At 40.2% G+C, this 17,795-nt stretch overlaps 1 protein-coding gene across 3 annotated transcripts in view; it reads right to left on the bottom strand.

The window, feature by feature from the left end:
• Window positions 1-17,795, bottom strand: part of SMC6 (structural maintenance of chromosomes 6) — a 51,525-nt gene that overhangs the window by 30,569 nt on the left and 3,161 nt on the right. For all 3 annotated transcript variants that reach the window (XM_070732851.1, XM_070732849.1, XM_070732850.1), the window contains exons 2-6: window positions 16,239-16,381; window positions 11,299-11,416; window positions 8,100-8,205; window positions 4,934-5,070; window positions 2,653-2,714 (exon numbers count right to left, since the gene is read on the bottom strand). In XM_070732851.1, the coding sequence (XP_070588952.1) occupies window positions 2,653-2,714; window positions 4,934-5,070; window positions 8,100-8,205; window positions 11,299-11,416; window positions 16,239-16,379 (564 nt within the window). In that variant the 5' untranslated portion in view covers window positions 16,380-16,381. The remainder of the gene's footprint in view (window positions 1-2,652; window positions 2,715-4,933; window positions 5,071-8,099; window positions 8,206-11,298; window positions 11,417-16,238; window positions 16,382-17,795) is intronic.

Here is a 17,795-nt window from a genome sequence, read left to right as displayed (position 1 = left end):
GTATATGAACGAATTATTACCGTATATGGAGAAATTGTTCAATAATGTAATGGAAACTTTTGAAACTCCACAAACGTGGAAAATGTCAGAAATTATAACAGTCCCAAAACCAGATCGTGATTTAATGGATCCTAGTTCCTATCGCCCTATTAGCTTGTTAAATCAGGACTATAAAATATTTATGAAAATATTGGCAAATAGGGTGGAGAATATATTACCAAAAATAATTGGAGAAGATCAATATGGATTTGTGAAAGGAAGGAAAATCTTTGAACCAATAAGAAACGTGATTAATGTTCTACATCATGCTACCAGTACCAAAAGGAAATTAAGCATTTTAAAATTAGATGTTTATAAGGCCTTTGATAAAGTTAATCATGAATACCTATTTCAACTATGTAAAGATTTAAATATGGGAAATAAATTTTGTAAAGTTATAGAAACAATATATAAGGATAATGTAGCTCAAATTAGAGTAAATGGCAATAGAACAGAAATGATTAAAATTCAAAATGGAACTAAACAGGGATGCCCATTATCCCCAATGCTATTTGCATTAGCAATTGAGACCTTAGCAAATAAAATTAGAAATGATAAGGAATGGAGAAGCTATCAAATAGGGGAACTTGAATTGAAATTAAACTTATTTGCAGATGATGCTATAGTAATGTCTCAAACCCCAATTGAAATGATGAAAAAAATAATGATATTACTTCAAGAATTTAAAGATCAATCTGGGCTCAAGGTTAATATAGAAAAGTCAGAGATAATATGCTTAAATACTGGCCCCAAAGAGCAAATTGAAATTCAAAAAATTTCAGGATTGAAACTAGGTTGTAAAAAAATGAAATATTTGGGAATTTGGTTATTTAAAAATCCATCCAAAATAACAATGGCCAATTATAACTTAATATGGAAAAAAATCCAGAAGCAGATCAAAAATTGGAAGGGAAAAAATTTAGGAAGAATGGCTAAGATAAGGGCCCTTAAGATGATGATAATACCAAAGATGATGTATTTGTTTCAAGTTTTACCGGGCAGCTTTCCTGAGGCAAAATTAAGAGAATGGGATAATAGACTAAACTTTTGGATTGAAGGAGAGAAAAAATCTAGAATAAGGAAGCATTGGCAGTATGCACAAGAAAAAGAAGGAGGTTGGGGAAGCCCATCTCTAGTAATATATAGAAATGCATTTCAAATTGAAAGGTTAATCGAGCTACAGCTATGGGGGGAAAAGAAATGGGTAGAATTAGAAAGAGAAATTAATAATATAAATAATAAAGAATTATTATTTAAAAATTGGAATAGAATTGAAATCAGTACCCTAAGTGATTCTTTTAAAGCATGTTTAGAAATATGGCTTAAATGGCAGAGGACAAGTGGAATAAAGTTATCCAAGCTATCAACGTTGCATGCACTGAATATAGGGGATGAGGCTAATTTAATTAGAATCATTAAAATATTAAATAGTAAAGGGGTAATGAGAATGGAACAGCTATATGAGAAAGATGGAAGAGTTAGTAGAACTAGATTGGAATGGCTGATCGGTAAACAGCAATGGTTGCAGATTAATGCAATATGTACATGTTTAAATAAAAGGGAGAATAAAGAAACCTTCTTACGAGAAGAAAATAACTTGGAAAAAATAATAAGGGTAAAGATAAATGAAAGTAAAGGACAAGCCAGTAACATATATAGAATGCTATTGCAGAGGCAAGAAGAGGTAGTTAAAAGTCTAACAAGATGTTGGCAGGATGACTTAAAAATAGACGAAAGAGAAATGGAAGAAATAATAGTAAATATATATAAGATTAAAAATACGAGAGTTAAAGAGATGAGAAGAAAAATCTTACATAAGTGGTATTATACACCTGCACAACTTGCACATTACCAGGGGAAAGAGAAAGGTAAATGCTGGCATGGATGCCAGAAAAAAGGAATTTTTATGCACATGATCTGGGAATGTATAGAAATACAGAAATTCTGGAAGCTAATCCAGAATGAAATTAATAAAATGTTAAATATTAATTGGATAATTACAAAAGAAACAGCAATCTTAATTAAATATAGGGAACTAGGAGAATCTAAAGAAATTAAAACTGTAGCATTGGAAAGTGCTCAAGCGGTGATAGTATTAGGATGGAAAGACTCTACAAAATGGACACTACAGAATTGGTATTGGTACATGGTGGATTACATACACTTTGAAATTATGGAAATAAGATTAAATAATTTTGATGAGAACAAACTAGAGAAGCTGATGGTGCGATGGAACAAGGTAAAAGATTATATGTTAAGTAGAATCTGTGATGTAAATACGAAAAATAAACTACAATCACTCTTTTAGTAAAAAAAAGCGTTCAAGATAGAGCCAAGGATTAATAGATAGACAAATAATTCAAAAGTCTTTGAATCCTTCTATAGGGGTGGTGGGGGTGATGGGGGGTGTGTGTTGTTTGGTGATGGGCACATGCACTGTGCACTGTTATACGTTTGTTTTTTGTAAACTTATAAAATCAATAAAATTTATTTTAAAAAAAAAAAATTCAATTACAAATTCTACATACTGTATGACCCCATAATTCAGATTATCAATAGGGTGGTAAAAACGTATATACAGTGCTGCTCAGTATAAAATGGAACTGCAGTTACCTGGATATTAAAGTGATCCATGATTGCACTAAGTTCTTCTTTCTTGGAAGAAATTAAGACTCCTAAATATAAGAAAGAATAACTGTAAGTATCATTATAAATATTATTGTGGAGCCTTTTAATACAACAGGCTTTCTAAGAATGTACCCATTTAAGAGCTTCACTATGTAACTTAAACAAAAGGCAAATAGAACCAAATGTGTCATGAAGCTCACAGGTAAGGTTTTGTCAATGTGCCTGTGTTGTTAGTAGGAGTATTTATTGGAAATAGATGGGGGGGCGGAAATAGTCTCTTAACAAGCCATGAGATTTTTATCTGGTACATTACGATGAATACCAATGTAGCGTTCACACAATACACCATTTCAACAACTCTGTAAGCATTTATTCACATTCAAATTGCATAATGGCCCCAAAAACAAGCAAGGAGTTAGAACGGAACATGAATGTGGAAACATTTGTTAGCATTTTGATCATCGGTAAGAAAAAATGGTATCTACAGGTAGTCCTTGACTTACAACCATAACAGTTTCCCCATTAAGATCGCAAATGATGATGGATGTTAAGTGAGATGGCCTCTCTTAACGACCCTCACTCCATGCTCTCCCCAATGCAACCATTAAATTAATGTGTGGGCTAAGCAGAGGACAAGGTGTCTCAGGGATAGAGGTAGCCCTGGAAGGTCGAGCCCAGACACAGGCCTAACTGCTTCAGACCTTCCCCAACCAAGCGCACTGTGCTCTGTTCCCTGCTCCTGAGGATTCCCTGCACCCAACCAGCCACACAGCCACCCTAAGCCAAAAGCTAGGCAAAAAAACTACCAGCAAGGGAGGGAGCTGTTGGAGCATGTGGGCCAATCAAGCCCCCAAGGCAGTCTAAAGCCAGGGAATAGAAGCTACTGAGACATGGGAGATTCTTACAAATTGTAGGCCTTGACCTACTCCCCATCCAGCCACCCAGGGAATTACATGACTTGGCTTGCTCCTCAGTTAGCTTGGCCTGCAGCACCTGACATACCTTTACTTGCCAAGTCCTGCAACTCCAAGTGTCTGGATGGGAAGGCCTTGGCCTACAAGCTCTAACACAGTGTTTCCCAACCTTGGCAACTTGAAGATATTTGGACTTCAACTCCCAGAATTCACCAGCCAGCGAATGCTGGCTGGGGAATTCTGGGAGTTGAATTCCAGATATCTTCAAGTTGCCAAGGTTGGGAAACGCTGCTCTATCAGCTCCCCACATAACAGTAGCTTCTACTAACCAGCTTTAGAGTATCTTAGAAATGTTCGAATCAGAAGCAGGCCCTGCAGGGAGCTGATGGGATGGGTGTAGGAGAGAGGTGGGAGGCCTGCTATAGCAACCCTACTGTCGGTTGTAAAGGTGAATAACTATGGGGGCTCTGCGATGGCTGTAACTTTGAAACTGGGTGGTAAGTAGTTTTTGGGAAGGGGGAATCAGTCACAACCTCTAATGATCATTAAATGACTACTGATCTAGAGGTTCCCATAAGTCCCAAGCAAAATGCCCATGCTTTATGCATCTAGTCTGAATACACTAGATTATTTACTCCAGATTGTTAATGATTGCTGACTCTGGGTTGTATATGTAAGCAGAAACATTTGGATCTAAGACATGGTATTTTTGCAAAATATGCAATTAATGTCTATGTACATTAATGTACAATTCACGTAATTAATTAACATGAATGGAAGGAGTACTTCAAATTTTGAACTTAAAATATGCAGAAAACATATTATTGGAAAAGGGTGAAGAACACTTAGCAACAGTAATCCCAGGGATCCTCACTGCTGTTATTAAGTGAAAATTGTGGGTCATTAATAAAGGACCTCACGTGATTGCAATTTCATGCCAGCTTCCAACAAGCAATGGGGAAGCTGGCTAGAAGATGCAACTCCAAGGCAGTTCACAAACAGCCAGAGAGTAGGTAAAAACAGAATGTGTGTGGGCTGGGGATAGATGCTGTGGTATTATCTCATGCTCTGTAGCAGGGTCCTAGGAAGAAAAAAATGTGGGAGCGACTTTCCCTGATGGCTTCTCCGTTGACTTTGCTTGTGGGAAATCAGCATAGAAGATTGCAAATGGCTATCACATGACTATGGGATGCTGTAAGACTAGAGAGAGCCAGTTGCCAAGATCACATGATCGAGGGAATGGTGCAATTGGCCAAGGTCATTGAACAAATGATCTTTAATTAATATCTATCTGTACAACTTAACTTTATTTTCTAAAGATTTTCAAAATTGAAAGTAAAATATAAACAAACCTGCATTGCTTTTCAGCTTGTAACTACGATGCCCTTCTGAGGTTATGTGCTGGTTTACAGTAATACTGTCACCATATTGCTCTGGTTTAAATGCATCTTCACCTCGATTTCGCAGAGTGATTGAAACATCTGCAGAACTGAAGCACAACATGATTTGCCATTGAGAGGCTTCTCATTTATACTAACAGTACTTTAAATGGTCACAACATAATTTTCAACAACTGCACTGATCTTAGTTTAGGAAACTTATATTGCTAAAGCTTTTAAAAGGCAACCAAGAGCCCTTACTTATCAACTGCACATTTGAGCCTGGTTCCCATCTTTTAACTCAGCTCAAGCATCCAACTGAATATCAGTCATATAAATGAAAGCAATACAGAGAAAGAAGCACAAAGGCAACTGCAAGGCTCATGTGACTGTCGAACTGACCAAAGTATTGAGTTAAAAATAAAATAAGATGCTTTTCTTAACCGTTTGTATCTACGTAGGGTAGCCAGTTTACTTACCTGTAGAAGAGTAAAGCAGATGTTAAATATCAAAAGAGCTGAGTATTAGCCACTTCAAAAGACAATGCTGGCATACGAAATATAAAAGACTGAATATTTATAGCAACACAACAGAAATCCACACCGCAATTCCCTATTAAGAACACAGCCAATGCTATAATAGCTATGGTGGACTGAATCCAGAGCATATCTTAGCTGAAAATTTTGCCGCCTAGTAACAGAAGCCAGAGACAATTAACTGGAATAAAGCTGTGGAGAATAGTTTCGCCTATCAGAGCTGCATTTGCAGAAACTAGCCAGCCCAAGCAGCTAACCAACCCAACCAGCCAGCCACAGACCAGTAGATATGGAGTTGAAGACTCCAATGAAACACAGCAGCAGTAGGAAGTTTTGGAAAAATATATTTACTTCTTATTTACACTACTAAATGTATTCTACTTTACTATACATACATTACACTAGTATCTCACTGCAACTATCTCAATTACAATAACTCACAAGAACCAACTTATACAGCAATACAGCTTCTTCACAGCACACCTTTCATGAACAGCAACAAAGCACAGCAAACAGAGAATAGAGAACAGAGAGCTCTTGCATAGTTAAATATTATTTACATAATTACTAGGATGCTGTACTCAACTGCCTCAGAATGACTCAACATTCTCAACAGAGGCCTACCTTCTGCATTAAGATATAATTCTCAGGATTTTTAATTCCTGACATCCCCTATCCATTTTCTCACATCATTCAATCCTGAATTGAAGGAAGCAATCTTAACTTTTCTTCAGATGGCTGAAATGCTCGCAGAATCTAAAAACAAACTGAGGAAGCATGTACAAATGATTCCTCCTATCCTGCATTTCTCCACATGGCAAAACTAATTGTCTGCAGGGAGATGAATTTTGTCCCAGGGAATGTAGGATCTCAAAATTAAGAATGGGGTTCTAGCCATTCATTATTTATTACAAAATAAGATTGAGTTTTTAAGGACTATAACAGAGGTCTTCAAACTTGGCAACTTTTAAGACTTGTGGACTTTAATTCCCAGAATTCTGGGGGTTGAAGTCCACAAGTCTTAAAGCTGCCACGTTTGGGGACCTCTGGACTATAACTTCAGACTACAGCATCACACACACACAATACCATCTAGTGCAAACACCTGCTCAATTACAAATTCAAATTAAATTATTTCCAGCAAGGGACTATCCAGTCTTTGGTTGAAAACATTCAGCAACCACCATCCTAGGTAACTGGTTCCACTTTCCAACTGATCTCATTTAAAGCATCTTTCCTAACGTTAAATGGGAATTTTCATTCCTGTTTTAAGATTACTCCATGTCCTGAATAGAACAGAGTGTTCTAATGAGACACAGAATCAAGCAAAAATTAATCAGGAGGAAAGTATACGTCCTCCATCCAAAAGTAATACTATCCACTTCAAAGGTTCTACTGATCTATTGATTAGCTAATGGTAATCTGCAACTTTTCCAAGCCTGGAACCTAACCTTCTCATACCCAGAGTTGTCTAGTACTCGCAATAGCTGAGACAGTATGGTCTTTCCTTTGCCAAAATTTTTCTATGCAGCACAGCAAAGTGGCTTCAAAATAAATTAGTTTACTGTATAATTAAAATTTATTTATGTGATCATCACATATTTGTATTGTGCAGTTCACCTAAGAGACTCTAGATCTGGGATTACGAACCTGTGGCACGTGGAGCCATATCAGAGGGCATGTGAGGCATTGCCCAATGTCAGCTCCAGCGCACATGCTGGTGCTGGCCAGCTGATTTTCGGCCTTTGGGAAGGCCATTTCTCCCACCGGACACTTTAGGTAAGCTTCCCTGAAGCCCCAGAGTGAAAAAAACTGCACAATGGGCAAACTAGAAGTTTGGAAAAACAGACTTCCGTTTTTCCCATTGTGCTGTTTTTTACACTCTGGAGGGTTCAGGGAAGCTTCGGAGTGCGAAAAACAGCCTAACATGCAAACTGGAAGTGTGTTTTCTGAATTTCCGGTTTGGCCATTGGGCTGTTTTTTTCACTCTGGGGCTTTAGGAAGCTTCCCTAAACCCTCCCCAGTGCAAAAAAAACCAAAAAAACCAGCACAGCGCGCAAACCAGAAATCCGTTTTTCCAACTTCCAGTTTGTCTGTTTGCCTGTTTTTTCACTGTCCCACGCTTCAGTGAGTCCTGTGTGCACGCAAAGGGGCATTGGGCGCATACGCAAAGGCAGCAGAAGCAGTGCACATGCATGGGGGGAAGGGGTGTAGGCATGTGCTCTGCCATTATGTGTGGACTGATTGTGAAATATCGATTGTTTTTTAAAGTAATGGGTTTTAGTTACAGTTTTTAATTATTAGATTTGTATCTGTATTGTTTCATTGTTGTGAGCCGCCCCGAGTCTTCAGAGAGGGGCGGCATACAAGTCTAATAAATTATTATTATTATTATTATTATTATTATTATTATTATTATTATTATTATTACACACACACAGACCCTTTTGGCACGCGAACCAAAAAAGGTTCACCATCACTGCTCTAGATGTATCTTCCCCAAATCTGGCGCTGCAAATCAGCCTAAAAAAATGAGTTTTTTTAACTAAAAGACCAGAAATCCCTTCTCACACTTAGTACTGCTGTTGCTGAAATTCACTAACCTCTGTCCATCTTTCACAAATACTTTCAAGGATGATCCTCGGTTTGTCACTGTGGCTTTTCCTCCAAGGCCTACAATCAGGGCAGTTAGCACAGCACTTTTTCCACCTGAAAAAAAAGCAATGCATATAAATGGAACCAAGTGAAACATCTGCTATGTTGCTTACTGTAACCACGGAGACTTCGGGTTTATTTTTTTTTAAAATATAAACTTGTCTTTAGTCCAACCCTCAACCATTCATCCAGCCCATCCTCATTATTGGGGGGGGGGGGGGACTTTTCAAACAAACTATTGAGAAAAACAGGAAGAGGGGATGTCAGAAAAATTGTAGACTAATAAATGGAGAGAATGACTACGGCTAAAATACTTGACTTAGTAACAAAATGACTAATGCTGAAAACTGGTAAAGTTTTCATGGTAAATGGTAAAATTCTCCAACACAATCTAAAATAGGGATCCCCAAACTTGGCAACTTTAAGACTTATGGACTTCAACTCCTGGAATTCTGAGAGTTGAAGTCAACAAATCTTAAAGTTAATTTAATTTCTTAGATTTATAAGCCGCCCTTCTCCAAATGGACTCAGGGCGATGTACAACAATTAAAAAAAATATACAATATACAATCAATAAAACTCCAAAAATTTAAAAATATTCATCCATCCATCATTCATCCCATCAGGCTAGAGCTGTTTGTTGTTACTCAACAGCCCCAGGACTGGCAGCAAAGCCATCTTTTAAAGCCTTTTGAAAGGCTAGGAGGATGGGGGCAGTGCCAATCTCCAGGGGAAGTTGGTTCCAGAGGGCTGGAGCCCCCACAGATAATACCCTGCGATCCCATCAGCCGACATTGTTTGGCCGACAGGACCCAGAGGAGGCCAATTCTGTGAGATCTGATCGGTCATGTGAGGAAGGAGATGTGTGAGTTGCCAAGTTTGAAGACCTCTGATCTAAAACAGCAGTAGGAATTATTCATTGCTCCATTTTCTTAGTACCTGTACTCTATTTTTTGGAGTATAAGACACACCTAGATTTTACAGGTGGAAAACAAGGAAAAAGATATTCTGAACCAAATGGTGTAGTAATATATTATTTAATAAAATACCAGTGTAGCAGAATACTTTTACAGCCACCTACACTTTTTACAAACTTCAAACTTGACAGCTTTAAGACTCATGGACTTCAACTCCTATAATTCCTCCTCCAGTCAAACTAGCTCAAGAATGGGGGCTGTAGTCCACAAATCTTAAACCTGCCAGGATTGAAGAGCCTTGCACCCCTAATCCCCAAACCAGGGGTCTTCAAATGTGCCAGCTTTAAGATTAGTGGACTTCAAATCCCAGAATTCCTCTTCCAGTCCAGTTAGATGGGGTAACTAGAAGGCAAAAACAGCCCCATTTTTGCAAAATCCAGGCCGTTTTTTGGCAAAAATCGGGTAGGCAAAAGGTCTGAAAAGCCTGCAGGGAGCTTCTGGGTGCTAGCAAAAATGCCCTCATTTTTGTGAAAAATGGGTCATTTTTCACCCATTTTTTTTACAAACATTGAGGCATTTTTGCCTTCTCCCAGTCCTCAGGATCTCTCTGCAGGCTCCCTAGACTCTTTGGACACTCCATTTTGGTGAAAAAACAGGAGAAAAACACCCCATTTTTTTGCCAAAACAGGGGCATTTTTGCCATCCCCCAGCACCCAAGAGCTATCTGCAGGCGGGGGGGGGGGGGGTGTCACTTGGGACCACAAAAATGGTTGCATTTAGTGTATAAGATGCACCTTTTAGGGGGGAAGAAGGTGTGTTTTATACTCTGAAAAATACAGTAATTCAGGACAATCCCTGAAGCCAAGCGCAGGGGTAGAAGTGCTTGCCTGGAAGATTAAGTATCTTTCAGGCTCAGAAATAATGAAGCTTGGGCATCATTCAAATATCCTTTAAGGAATTCATGCCAAACAACAGCTCGGGTGCTCTCAAGAAAATCAGACTGGCTGCTCAGTAGCTGAAGTAACCATTGGGGTAAGTGGTGGGATGATGCAAAGACGAGATACAAACTTCAATAGGGTGGAGGGTACAGGATTCTACTGATTCATCCACATATTTGCCCCAATTAGCTGAACTTTTCATGAATTGCCTTTAGCACAAAAGGTACTGAAGGAAAAGTGCTTTGACTGCTGCAAGCAACAGCCTCTAAAACATGGGTGTCAAACTCGCCACATCACATTGCTGCTATGTGACATTTCACAATGTCAAGGTGCTGGCCGTGACTGACTGGGCAGAAGAATGTTGTGACATGTTGAACATCTCTCTCTAGTCATTAAAAATCTGACCATGATTTCATAGTGGTCATGAACAATGACACTAGTATGCAAAGGCATATCAGGTACAACCATAAGCATCAAATGTAATGCCCATAAGCTCCACCTGGTTGGACAGGACACTTTTGGTCTGGAAACAGCAGTGCCAAAATCAGAATAACAAATTTGTAAGGGATCTTGGAATCATGCATGAAATGAGCAACTCACTGAAGAAAGCTTATCCACTGGCTCTAGCACTTCAATGTAAGAACAGACAGTTATTTGTTATTTTGTGCATTACATCTGCCAGGTTCAATCTGTATGGGTTTCTCTAATTATTTCAAGTTGCCCCTTTCATCAATCTTTCCAGTAGTTGGCAGATTGATAGCACTATCATTTCAACGAGTCTTTGGAGAGGGGCGGCATACAAATCTAATAAATAATAATAATAATAATTATTGTTGTTGTTGTTGTTGTTGTTGTCCTTAAATCAGGCGCGTCCAACCCGCAGCCCAACAACTGTAGGTGGCCCTGGACAGTTAGTAATGTAGCCTCACATAATAAAGATATTAAGACACAAACTACATTTAGTATTTGATATGCAGCTCAATACAATTCCTCTTCATTCAATGTAGTCCAGGCAAGCCAAAAAGTTGGACACCCATGCCTTAGATAGAAAATCAGGGATCAAAATACTTCTGTTTTTTCTTATGAACGAAATATTCAAAATACTGTTAGTCCAATAGAGCAAAGCAAACCGTTTCAAGACACGTTCTCTTAAAGCACAGCCAACTTTGAATTTTCAAATGCAGCATTATTAAAGATTCAAATTGAAGCAAATGGTTTACAAATTTTCTTCATGCCTACAAATAAAAAGCTAACAGCATAACATTGCTTTTGATTAAAGAATTACAACTTACTTCCATTGTTTCCAACTACAAAATTGACGTTGGGTCCAAATTTGAATGGCCCCAACATTGAGTGGCACATAAAGTTCTTCAGCTGGATACTTTCAATTATCCCAACATCCCCTGAGGCCTATGAATACATCAAAAAGACATTTTAATTGCTAAAAAAATAAATCCTGATTACAAATTTCTTCTACACAAGCCCCCAAAACCCCACAATGCTGACAGTACAATGCTTGAGTGGTTCTGAAATTCTATGTTACTAAGATTTCTAAAATAACTGAATGTATGTGACCTCCTCTAAAAAGCTAATGATTTCTTTGGTATTAGTATTAGGCAAAATTCAATATATCATTTATTTTTAATGAATTTGTAATACAAGAAGTGGTTACTCTATGCTTATACAGGAAACTGTGAAGCAAAGGCCAAAGTGTTTTGTCAGTAGACAGTCCTCAACTTACGACCCCAATGGAACCCAAAATTTATGTTGCTAAGTGAGGCATTTGTTTAAGTGAGTTTTGCAGCATTTTACGACTTGCTTGCAGTAGTTGTTAAGTGAATCTTTGACTTTGCTTGTCAGATGGTCACCAAGTGATTACATGATCCCAGGAAACTGTTAACTGTCAGAAACATGAACCAGTTGCCAAGCATCAGAATTTTGATCAAACAATCATGGGTAGGCCACAACAGTCATAAGTCATGTTTTTCAGCTCCGTTGTAACTTTGAACATTAATGATTTGCTATATGTCAAGGACTATCTGTACTCTCACTTTCCCTGCAGAAGCTTGAATTAATTTTTTGGAGGTGAAAAAAAGCTGTATTCCAGCAAGAAGGACCAACACAGAGTTTAAGAATACCCATTGTGGCAAAAACCTTGGAAACAGTTCCTCCTCTGCTATTTTTCAACATATACAGGTAACCCCTGGGCCACAAGCAATCCTTTAGCTAACGTTATGCAATAAGTACCCCCTAGCATTAACAAACAAGTCCCAAAATTACGAATGCTGCAGTACATCAGTTGTTCACCCTTACGAACAACCACAGAATCTCTGCAACATTTGCCTTGCCTATTCAACCTCCCCGGCAGGTCTTCACAGGAATTCTGCCTGTGGAGATTCACTTACCTTGCCTTCCCTCCACTTACCTTGCCTTCCCTCCAAAGCTCTGTTCCTACTGGCAAAAGCTTTTTAGAAAGGGCTGCCGAAGCCTCGAGGGACGCAATCCTCAAGTGCTCCGGTGGCTATAGGGAAGGGCCAGAGGTGCCCTATGCATCTTTTTCATCGCCAAAGGCTTCCTCAAACAATTTGGCAACAAGAAGAAGGCCGAGAGTGGTGTGTTCAGCCCTCTGGGCCTCCTCTTTTGTCACTGAAGCAGTCCTTAAGCGGTTTGGCGGTGAGAAAGGAAACCAGAAGGCTGCACCTCCTTTCTTGCCACCAAACTGTTTGAGGAAGGCTTCAGTGATGAAAAAGGAGGGAGCCGGCAAAGAAACAGGCTAGAGAGAAGACAGCTCTTCATTACGTAAGTCAGCAGTCCCCAAACTACGGCCCACGGGCCGGATGCGGCCCGATGAGGTCTTTTAACCGGCCCGTGGCAGCTCACGAGATTTTACTGATCAATATAATAAGCTCCCGAATCTCCTGTCCACTCACCGCGGTCGGCTGCTGAGCGAGAAGGTGGAGAGGCAAGGGGGCGGGGAGGAAAGCGGGCCTGCAATTGGCCAATTTATTTCTCGCCTTTAGGGAGAGAAACTGTTGCTGCCCTATGGCAGAGCAGCAACAGTTCCTCTCCCTAAAGGCGAGAAATAAATTGGCCAATTGCAGGCCTGCTTTCCTCCCTGCCTCCTTGCCTCTCCACCTCCTCCTCCACGGTGAGTGGACGCGAAATTCAGGAAAAGGCGATGCAATTGAAAAACTGTCCACTGAGTGTGTGGGGGGGGGGGAAGGCAGCTGCTTGAAAATCCCTGACCTCCATCCCCCCCCCCCCACGGCACAAGGCAAGCACACCTCGCCGCTGACACAGGCGGCGGGGACCGCCCTGTCCCCCTTCAGGGCCTCTTTGACAGCTCTCGGCATCAGCAGACGCCATGGCATTGTTGTTGTCGTAGCAGCCACCCTGCACTGGCCAGTAAAGCCAGCTGCCTGAGAAAGCAGCGCAGGAAAGCGGCGCATTTAAAAAGCGCAGGGCAGCCGCCGCGAAAACAACGGCCCAATGGCGGCAGCTGAAGCCGAGAGCCCGAAGCCCGCTCTCCAGCCTCAACACCAGGCTTCGGACGAGCAGAGCTGTGCGCTGGCGGCGGGAGCTGTTGGGGAGGGCTCTGCCAGGAAGGGCTGTCAGCGGCGAGGTGGCCGCGCCGGCATTGTTCCTTCTAAGCTGCTTGCGTGACCACCTCGCACAGAAACATTTGCCCCTTTGCGCCGCCCCAGCACCCGTTCCTGCAAGTAGAGGTCGGGTGTGTTACCGGGAGGTGGAGGCGGCGTGGGGCCGGACGCTGGGTGCCAGGGAAGACAAAGGAGTGAACGTGGCTACTGCCTCTCAGCTGCAGAGCCGAATGGGGGCGGAGGCAACAGCGGAGCCAGGCGCTGGGGCCATGCGGGGCCGCTCATCCAGGGGGGCGTGGACTGGCAAGTTGCCCTCCGTTCTCTCTCTTTCTCTCTCATATACCACGCCGGCAACAGGGAGAGAAAGAGAGAGAGCGGAGGGCAGTTTGCCGGTCCACAACCCCCTGGATGAGCGGCTCCGCATGGCCCCAGCGCCGGACTCCACCGTTGCCTCCGTCCCTGTTCGGCTCTGCAGCTGAGAGGCCACGTCCACCCCCTCCCCGGTGTCCCCGGCACCCAGCGTCCCCACGCCGCCTCCACCTCCCGGTAACACGCCCGACCTCTACCTCTCTCTTTCTCTTTCTGTTGCCGGCGTGGTGTATGAGAGAGAAAGAGAGAGAAAAAAAGAGGTGAGAGAGAAAGAGAGAAAAAAAGCAAGAGAGAGAGAAAGAAAGGGAGAGGAGAGATAGAAAGGGAGAGAGAAAGAGGGAGAGATAGAGAGATACAAAGAGAGATACAAAGAGAGTGAGTGAGAGAAGGAGAGATAAGAGAGAGTAAGAAAGAGAGGGACAGAGAGAAAGGGAGAGAGAGAAAGAGAAAGAAAGGTAGATAAATAGGGAGAGATACAAAGAGTGAGTGAGTGAGAGAAAGAGAAGAGAAAGAAAAGAGAGAGAAAGAAGGAAAGAGAGAAAGGGGGAGAGGGAGAGAAAGAGGGAGAGATAGAGAGGGAGAGAGGAAGAGGAGAGATAGAAAGGAAGGGAGAGACAGAGGGAGAGAGAAGGAGGGAGAGATACAAAGAGAGTGAGTGAGAGAAAGAGAGAAGAGAAAGCAAGCAAGCAAGAGAAATAGAAAGAGAGAAGGACAAAGAGAGAGGGGGGGAGAATAAATATTAAATATTGTATTTTTTCCCATTTTGTTTTTTACTTTAAATAAGGTATGTGCAGTGTGCATGGGGATTTGTTCATACATTTTTTTTTAATAGTCCGGCCGTCCAACAGTCTGAGGGACAGTGAACTGGCCCCGTGTAAAAAGTTTAGGGACCCTTGACGTAAGTGATCCGGCGCAGCAGTACAGGGGTGGGGGCAGCAATTGAGGGGACCCAAGGCAAAGGAAAATGAGGTATCTGTGGGTCGGGGGAAGCATTGGGTAGTCTGAAGCTGGTGGCCTATTCCACCACTAGGCCCCTCCATGGCCTTCCCTAATCTGAAATATCTCATGTGCACTTAATAAGCCTCACATTCAATTAGCAGATGTGTAGGCGAAAGGAGGGAGTGATCGCAATCAAGGTACAAAATTTAGTCCCACAAATCCTCGTGCTATGAATTCCATTCCATTTGTAACTCGAGGACTACCACAGAGAAATTACAGCTTTTTTACTCTCCCTTTAGCCGATTCTGTAATCTTTAACATTTTTACATTTTTTGAGAAAAAAACATTGTATTCCTAGTCTAAAAACATTTTATATTGCCCTTTCTCAGATTCCTTTTTAATGCCAGTGCGCAAAATGAGAGGCTCCACAATAAAAGACTTGAATATAACTCTAAAGTTTTTTTCTAAAATTGTTGATGAAATTTCCATGTGAGATAATTAGGTCTAGTGGTTAAGGTTTGAAACCAAGGCTGTGAGTTCCAGTACGGCCTTAGGCAGAAAACCTGGCTTAGTGACTTTGGACCAATCACTTTTCCTAAGCATATGAGGGCAGAGTCTGGCAGCAGTTAGTTGATATGAAAAAAAGCAATCCTCGCAACTTGTGACAAAAAGTTAGGGAGAGAAAAATGAAGTTTTTCATGAAGCTTTAATATGAAAAAGGGGGAAATGACATCCATAGAGTAATCCAAGGAAATTTACCTTAATAAAATGTAGCCTTTATTTTTCCCTGCTGCCTCCATGTTTAGCCTCCCAGCATGGCATTCAAACACCAATTAATACACTTTCCAAAATTCAGTTTAGTCTAGGTTTCTAGTTAAAATTTAATGCAGCCAAAGCTAAAAACTAAAGCCAAAAAACAATGGTATTAAATATCAGCAGTTGAATCCTGGCATTTAATGCCATCATCTGTCATTTTTTCCAGTTCAGCTTATATCTAATTAAAACAAAGTGATTATTTTGCATATACACAGATATCCAACATTGGATTCAAGCATGAAGTCACAGAGCCTGCTCTTTGATACCATCATAATGCATAATGCCTGTGATTGCATGATTAACGGTGAGTTATATTTAGGATTTAAGTTCAACATCTGGAGAATCACAAGTTGCTCACTGCTGAATCAAAATGTATACAAAATTGAAACATGATTAATTTCATATCTAATCACCTTATCAATTGGGTTTTTTATGTTTGTTTAAGACTGCTGTTTCATTTTTCCTTTTAAGATAATTTCACAATTACATTGTTACCATTTATATCTTACCAATTGCGAATCTGAATAACTCTCCATCAGGAGCTGTGTGCATTCATCATTAAGTTCTTCATCAGAGCTAACCAGGAATTCTTGCCTAGCTTTTTTGTGGGATGCTGGCGTTGAAAACTGGCTATCTTTTCTTTTTGCCATAACTAAAAGCAAAAATTGAATAAAAGTTATCTCACGTCATGCATAACTGCAAAAAAACTAGCCATCAAAATGTAGTGAAAACTAATGCCATTCATGTCACTGCAACAAGTTTAAGAACTGGTATATAAATGCTGAATTAAAATTAAAGGTTCCCTGTAGTATTTAATTCTGGCTGTATAATTCTCAGTGAGGGAAAGATTGGGAATTATTCCAAAATTAAGGGAGAGACACTTTAATTACATTTTGTTAAACAAAAATGTCACAAATTCAAAGAAACAATAATCTTTAAAACAATCAAAGAACTATGAATTAGTATAGCAATAGCACTTATATACCGCTTCATAATGTTTTACAGCCCTCTCTAAGCAGCTTACGGAGTGAGTGTACTGTCCCCCCACAATCTGGGTCCTCATTTCACCGACTTTGGAAGGATGTGGTAGTGAACTCATATTCCCCAAGAGAATCTCTCCTGAAATCTGGCAATAAACAATTCAATCTCAGCAACATAATTTCAAGTTATCTTCAGATTTTGGAAGAGGCAGGAGTACCATTATCTAACACAGACTCTCATCTTTAAAATGCACTTAAATACACACAATTTTAGTAAGGGAAAGGATTGACTATTTTGATTAAAATAATGGAAATGGGAGTACACTGCCCCCCATGTGCCTCTTACTCCTATTCCTGTTAAAATCCTCTAAAAATATAGTATTTTTTTTTAAACGGCCAACAAATGTCAGTTATACCACTTCTTTTTTTATTTTAGAAATATGTTTATTGGATATATACATTAAAAACAGGGTACAGAAAAATAAAGGGTATATAGTGTACATTCTAGCGATTATAGTTTACTTATATAGTATGCATGAGTGGGGAAAGAGAAAGGAAGAAAGGGAAAGGGATTTAGAGAGAAGGGAAAGAAATACAAGAGGAGGAAGGTTAGAAAAATAGAGCAAAAAAAAGAGTAGTAAGAAGAGTGTGGAGGGCCTGCGTTAGTGCTGGGGCTTCCATGTTTTGCGGCCTGTGGTTTAAGCATATAAGTGGTGTTGATTTTTCTGAAGTTTTATCCATATGTATTTGCCGTAGTTGCTAGTGCCAACACTTATCAGTGGTTTAAGGGTTTGTTCATTCAGTTTTTTTGTAATTCAAAATTTGTGTTGATCATTTCAATTTGATATTATGATTCATGTCATAGTTTACTGGTTTTACACGTTTGAGTTGGACTTTTTTCTTGATGAATAATTTTTAAGTAATTTCTTTTTTTTAACCAATGGTACCATTTGTCCCATGCTTTGTAGAAATCTGTCTCATCCTTATTTTGTAGTTCCATTGTTAGCTTGGACATTTCTGCACATTCCATTATTTTAATCAACAGATAAAACGGTTGGGGTTTTTTCCTGTTTCCAGTATTGTGCG

Source organism: Erythrolamprus reginae, chromosome 1 (assembly GCF_031021105.1).
Source record: "Erythrolamprus reginae isolate rEryReg1 chromosome 1, rEryReg1.hap1, whole genome shotgun sequence".
Taxonomy (NCBI): Eukaryota; Metazoa; Chordata; class Lepidosauria; order Squamata; family Dipsadidae; genus Erythrolamprus; species Erythrolamprus reginae.
Note: the sequence above shows the minus strand (reverse complement) of the source record. Positions and strands in the feature narration are given on the sequence as shown.